A 6792-nucleotide genomic window follows, 5' to 3' on the forward strand; every position below is an offset into this window, starting at 1 on the left:
AAATAGATGTTGGCAGTTGGCTTGTAAAGCGCTCGCTATGAACTCCTTCCTGGTAGGTATCACAGAAACACTGATATAAAATTATTTGATGCCTAAAATGTTTACTTTGGGGCTCATGTTTCCATTTAGCAATCGTTGTTGCAAAGCTCTGGTAAGCCAGCAGGCTTTTCATCGCTTAATCTGCTTTGGCTGCTTACAACCCATGTTGATTAAAATGAACAAGTTACTATGAGATCATCAACAATGATTAAAAATGATTATCTTGTAACATGCCAAAACCTGCAGCCAGCAATATTGGAGTGAAAGTAAAAAATTTGCCTAGTTTTATCGTTGGTATTCCAAGAGGTAACTCTTCAGTCCTTGAAAGAGATATTTCTGTTCCTTGAAGGAGGAGCAGGAGGAAGCCAGCCTGCAGGATGTCAAAAAGAAAACATACCTGCACACCAAAGAAGTTTGAAGAGTAGCAGATGATGCTGAACTGTAATGGTTTCTATGTAGCTTTTAGTGTTGTGGGAAGAAATGTCTAAAATCTGAGTGATATATTGGAATTAGTCACACACCTCCTAGAACGATGCAGCCTGTTTTCCCTGTTGGTTCTTTTGTACTTAGTCATAGCTCTTCTGTAAGATACCAAATAAGTGTCTTGCTGTCTCTTGCTCCTACTTCCTTTTCTTAACCTCTTTCTTCCTTGTGGCATCTTTCCCTCACACCCCCAAGAAAGTATAAAGTTAGTGTTTACTTCAAATATTTAAGAAACTTTTGAGGTTATTTTCCTGCTACTCTAAAACTTTACGGATGGAGAAACTCCCGTGAGTGTCAAGGAGCACAGGGAAAACATGCCAGAGTTACTTCAGCATGTACAAAGCTAGTAGCACTTGGGGACTTTGTCTTCAGACACTAATGACATTGTAATTCAAATATGTTCATAATACCTTTTTGGAAAAGGAAGGAAAAATAGCTGCAGCTCCCAAAGTCATGGGATGCACCTCCGTTTATATTCTGAAACGTTCTTTTCCTTGGGAGGCTTTTAATTTACCAATAACAAAGCAGCTCTTGCCCAATACTTCTGCACACAGAAAACCGATCTCCTCTCAAATGGCACGGTATCTCTTTTCACTTCTTTCATTTTAGAGGTTTTTTTAGGGCTTGAAAATTGATGTCAGTTTAGAAAGCAGTAGAATTTGGAGAGAAGGAAAAGGGAATAGAATAATCTGTGGGACTGTCATATGTTGCAGATCACTTTGAATTCCACCAAACGTTTACAACATCCCCAGTAAACTCGTTAATGGATCTATGCAGAGAACAGATTCAAGCAATCTGTAGAGGAAGTTTTCACTTGCTGTGTAAGTGAGGGAGAGGAGGGGAACTTATAAATTCAGGAAATCTAAATGGAAGGAGGTTTAACTAAAAAATTAAATATTTATAGTATCAAAACCTATACACATAGATGATTTTCCTCAAAAGCTCTAGATGCAAGCACTTCCTGGACTTTAGCAAGTGTAAGTACTTTTGGAAAGACAAGGCTAAGATACATGTAAACAAGCAGCTGTGAAACAGTTGGCATGCCTGGTTTTGAGCGGATTTAAACAAAACAAAACCCAACAACAACAAGAAAACCTTGCCCCTAAGTTGTAGATTCTCAGAAGAATGTTTCAGATTACTTGGGGGGGGGGAGGGAGTAATGGAAATAATTTTAAGCAACATAGTGCAATTTATACATGTTTGGGTGAAACAATTTTTGTTCCTGTTTTCAGCTTGAAATTTCTGATTTAAAAATAGAATACCTATGTACTTTCTAGGAAAAATGCTCAATGAATCATTTATTTTGTGTGTTAATTCAATTCAAACATTTAAAACAAAACCAGATTAGGATACAGTTGTATCTATTGTATCTTATGATGATATAATGTACTACAAACTTCCTTTCCTGAAACCTTTTCCTAAATGCAATTTGTTTAGACAGCTATCAGTTGGAACAGCTTGACCTGATAGAAATATTTGGCGTACAGTTCTTAAATGACTGCTTTTCCACTTCCTTGTGCCTCTGCAAATTTGCAGCATTTACCAAGAAATCCTTTTTGCCAGGTTTAAAAAAAGAAAAAATAAATAAGCCACCCACAGGCACCCCTCCCCACACACACAGTTATTTTGCTTGGTTTAGCAAAGTGAAAGCAGAATGAGAATTGTAGGAGATGTTGATTAACTTCTTCCTCCACCAAAACTGTACTGTTGTAAAATGTGAATCGCGTGGTTATCTGGCACTGTCAGAGGAGTAGCTGTGTTGTTCAGGAGAGGACCCAGATACTCAGCTTCTACTCAAATGTTGGATTTCAGGCTCTCAGAGCCCTCAGATCGGACTGGACAGTTTGATCATATCTTTTGCAGGACTCCACAGATTTGTAGTTCTCTTACCCTTTTACAATATACAGTGGTAATGCTCTTCATTAAAGGTGATGTGTATTGCTACACACGCATTAGAACATCAGTAAAGTAGGATGAAATGTTTGAAACGCTTGTTTTGCTACAAGGATTGTACCCTTCATGCCTTTTTTTTTTTTTTTTAAGGTATTAACCTAACGTATTTTTCCTGTTGTGAGTTTCTGGTGGGAGGAGGAGATGAGCACAGACCAGCCATTTAATAGAAATGTTATTTGAAGCTGTAATTCATTCATTCCTAAGTGCTTCATTTCGGAAGCACGAGGAACTTGCTTACTCTCAATGAGAGGCTGTTGCTGCTTTGTTGGTTGCTTCTCTTTTTGCTGGGCTGGGCTGGAGTAGTGGTGAGAAATGGTTTTAGACCCTATGCAGCACTGGGAAGAAGGGGGTCCCAGTAAGTGATGGAGAATTGCATTCTGAGTTGTGCCCCGGCGTTTGGGCAACGCAGGCTGTGTGCTTCCCTCTTCTCAGGGTTGGTCTGAAAGCCGACTGGCCTCTGGCTTTGATTTTGTACGTAGACAGAAACAGCAATATACGGGATATGAGGTACATTAGGCACAAGCCTCATAACTGAAGTGTGAATAATTATTTCTTTCTTTTGTTTTCATAGATTTGTTCGGACCGTGCTACCGTTTTCCCAGGAGTTTCAGAGGGATAAGCAGCCCAATGCACAGCCCCAGTATCTGTACGGATCAAAGGTTGGATTTTATTCCCTTTATAATTATGGTTTGCCAATATTTAAAGGCATCATTTTTAATTATAGAAATTATGGAATGTGGAAGTTTTTAAAAAGGGACTTGCATACGTTTTGTGACTATTTTCAGTTCAAGGTACCCTTTTTTCAGATCTTACTGTGAAGATCACCATATGTTTTAGCCAGAGTGTGATTAGTCTGATGGTTAGTCTTATTTGACATAGCTAAAAATAATTCCTTCCCTCAACCACCTTGCATTGCAGTTGCTCGTAGTGTCAGAGCAGACTTGAAAAAAAGAACAGTCAGCTGGGGGAGTGAGAATGAGAGCCCATCTTGGGTGCAGCTGCTCCCTTGCTACAGTGCTGAAGATTGTGGTAGCAGGAGAAAAGGGAGCAGATTGATAGGAAAAACTGCTTCAGTTATTATCTGACTTAAATTGTACAATTTAGACTGACTGTCCTAAACTATCAGGTATTAAGTGCTTAAATTATTTTCAAGAAAATGTAGTATTTCTTTGGAATCTTCAACCCAAGGCTGTCAGTCTTTTTTCATGAAGTTGGCCTTCTGGCCATCTCATCTCCTGATCCTGTATCAGCATGGTCTTTGCTTTGCAAATTAGGAGTGCCTAGAAGGTTTATACAAGTTTCCAATAGAAGCGTATGTGATTTGTAGTCTTGCACTCTGTGAAGCTACAAATTTTAGTCCTAATGAATCTGCTGCTCTTGTAAAACTTTAATGCTTTGAAGTGCAGAAGAGTCGGAAAAGGATTCACATTTCTGTAGTATGGAAAGTTAACAACTGATCGTCTGGTCCTGTGAGTGGTTTTTTATATAACTGTTCTCCAACTGGGAACAGTAAAATGTAGGAAAACAGGATTCTCTTACATTAGAGTTACTGTGTTCTTTACTATTTTGGGAATTCACCAGATGCTGTGTAAAGAGCAAAAAGCCCACTGAATTTAGTACAGATTGCTAACTTAATTTATCTAAGTGAAGATACAGTGGGCTGAGGGAGAGAGGATTTACTGGTGAACCTTTTTTTTTTTTTTTTCCATCAGTCAGGTTACATTATTAAAATGAGTTTAGTAACCTTTACTCTTAGAGCTAAATGTTTTTAGAAATCTGATTATTTTTCCATATTGCTATGGGCAGGAGCAATCAAAGGGATCCTAAGATGCATTTCTGGAGCTAATTCTGTAGCTAAATATGCCTTTGGTAGCAAATATTTCTGACTCTGTAGTTCTAAGTGTTTCTTCCATCTGGTGTATTTTAGAATTGAGGATACCTGAATGGAATTTTAAGAGGACGTTTCTCTTTATATAGCAAGTAACTGATAGTATTTCTTACATGATGGGTGCTACAAATTCCAGAGTGTGATATTATTGTGTGATATTATTCTGTGCACTATATAGAGAGGCTTGTCACAGAGTGCATCTAGTCTCTGTGTTATTAGAGTCCTTTAATTGTTAGACTGCTCAATTGCCTGATGTCTGGATAATAGAGGAATGCAGAGTAGCCATGTATGCTTGGTTTTATTGTCTTCTTTTTTGGATTTCTTGAACTATTGAAAATATCCAGGTAAGCACTTCCTATTGATCAGATCGCCAAGGAATGATTTCTTTTCTCATTGAACTTTGGTTGGTTGGTTTTGAGCAATCCATGGTGTTTATTTAGGTCAAGACAATGGCTTGGTGGTTTCCCGTGCAGGCACACACTCATACATGAACGTACTGGATTGTAAAGCTTAAACACTTGCTGTGCAGAAGTTTTTGCACAAGCGAAGTGCTTGCTTAGGAATAATTAAAGATCTCTTTTTTTAATGTTGGTCTCGGGGGGGGTTCAGATGTCAGGTATTTCTACGTGGATCAAAGCATTTGATCTGTATTAATGCGTGTTCATGTTTGTCATAGACAGTTGAGTCCGCATTCTCTATTGCATCTAGTTTTCTGAGCATTATTTTCATCTGATTAGCAAAACAAAAGCCCACAGACACAACTTACTTCTCCTGGCTGGCATGGGAGCAGAGCTGTCAGGTAGGAAGGAGCTTGCCTGCAGAAGCTTGTCAGCCTTTTAAGTGAGCTGGCATACTTTGAAAGCTCATTGAGTGTGGTCATTGAAATCCCTTTACTCTCTTGAAATGTGTGTAGGATTAGCTAAATGAAATGAATGTCAGCAGACTGAAATTTGGAAACATGGGCCAGAGGCATAAAATAATAGTGCATATATAACAACGAGTCTCTTCTAGGGATTTGAAACAACACCTTCCAAACGTTTTCATGTTTGTGTGTCTTCTGCGTTATGTTTATCTGCTGCTGGTGCACAAGTAAGCAGCATTTTGCACCATGTTGCATCTTGTTATCAGCTTTCTAGTCACTTAAAATGTTTGCCCTTTATTAGATGAGTGTTAAAAGCAGACAGTGAACTACCAAAACACAGGATTGCCAAAAGGAACCTGAGCAAGTCTGTAAAAAAGTTTTTCTGAGCAAGAGTTGAAGAATCCCGTAGCTCTGTGTGTGTGTGATATTCTTGAAAACCAGTGTAGAAGTCCTTAAATGACACTCTGGGTGCATTCCTGTTTTCTGGTGGGAGCAAGATAATCCGTTGCTTGTGAAACGATACATTTGTCTAAGCAGTGCATAGTAAACTCCCGGAGTGGAATGGGTTTATATTTAGATGAAGGAAATCCCATTCCTGGGAGCGCTTCCATGTTAGCTCCTTACCTTCTCAGTGTGATGTGTTCATGCGTGTGTTTTGTGCATAAACAATACATTCAGGAGTTGAATTGCCTCAGAGCTGCTTTAAGACTGCACTGCTCCTTGTGTTCTCAGTATGGGATACACACGTACATAATACACCAATGTTATGTAAATATACGGATAGGATTGCCTCAAAGTCCACATTAAGAAACAGAGATGCAGAAAAATAAACAGTCTTTTCCAAGGGCCCAAGATGTTGGCAGGGATGAGAATTTCTGTCTCTTGACTCCACACCTTTAACGTTAAAATCATATTTTCTCTCTTTTATGAACCCCTGGTCAAAGGAGTGTTAATTTAATTACAAGATCATTTGAAAGCATTTTTTCTGCCCCCTCCTCCCCAGCTGCCCCTTTTTTGGGAAGGCAACCTGTCACGTTGCCTTTGTGTTCTGAAGGGAGTTTTTCGGGGTGTTTCATGAATCACCTGTTCTATGAATCACAGCAGCGCAGTGCTGTCATCTGCACAGTTTGTTTGAGACTGGTGTGTAAGACAAACGCTTGGCAGTTGGAGGAAGTGCTGTGCAGGGGATGGAGAACGTGGTATCGCTAACTTAACAAAGATTCCTTTGGAAGGCTTTCCTAAAAGTAATACTCTCCCTTCATTTGGCACATGTTTTCTGCGTGTTTTACCTGCCCTAGGAGGGAAAAAGACGCATCAGGCTTAGGTCAGCTCCTGTATTCCTAGCAGGATGAGAGCTGAGGTCTTTTTCAAGTTGTGGCAAGTGCTGCCCAAACACGGTAGCTGCAGAGCCCCGTTGCCTGCTGTGAAATGTTCAGCCCGTGCTCTCCTGTTGAACTCGTACACCAGCTCGGCTGCCAGACGCAGTGGAAGTGGGCGGCAGCTGCCCAGCCTGCATCTGGTCCAACGGGGCCGGGTCAGTGAGAGCTGGCACTACGTGTAGGTTCCT

General features: G+C 39.9%; 1 protein-coding gene across 6 annotated transcripts in view; it reads left to right on the forward strand.

Moving 5' to 3' along the window:
• The window catches only part of CYFIP1 (cytoplasmic FMR1 interacting protein 1), a 68431-nt gene that overhangs the window by 39850 nt on the left and 21789 nt on the right, over positions 1-6792 (forward strand). For all 6 annotated transcript variants that reach the window (XM_083805581.1, XM_083805584.1, XM_083805583.1 and 3 more), the window contains one exon: positions 3047-3134. In XM_083805581.1, the coding sequence (XP_083661707.1) occupies positions 3047-3134 (88 nt within the window). The remainder of the gene's footprint in view (positions 1-3046; positions 3135-6792) is intronic.

This window comes from Anser anser (assembly GCF_964211835.1).
Source record: "Anser anser genome assembly, chromosome: 1".
Lineage (NCBI taxonomy): Eukaryota > Metazoa > Chordata > Aves > Anseriformes > Anatidae > Anser > Anser anser.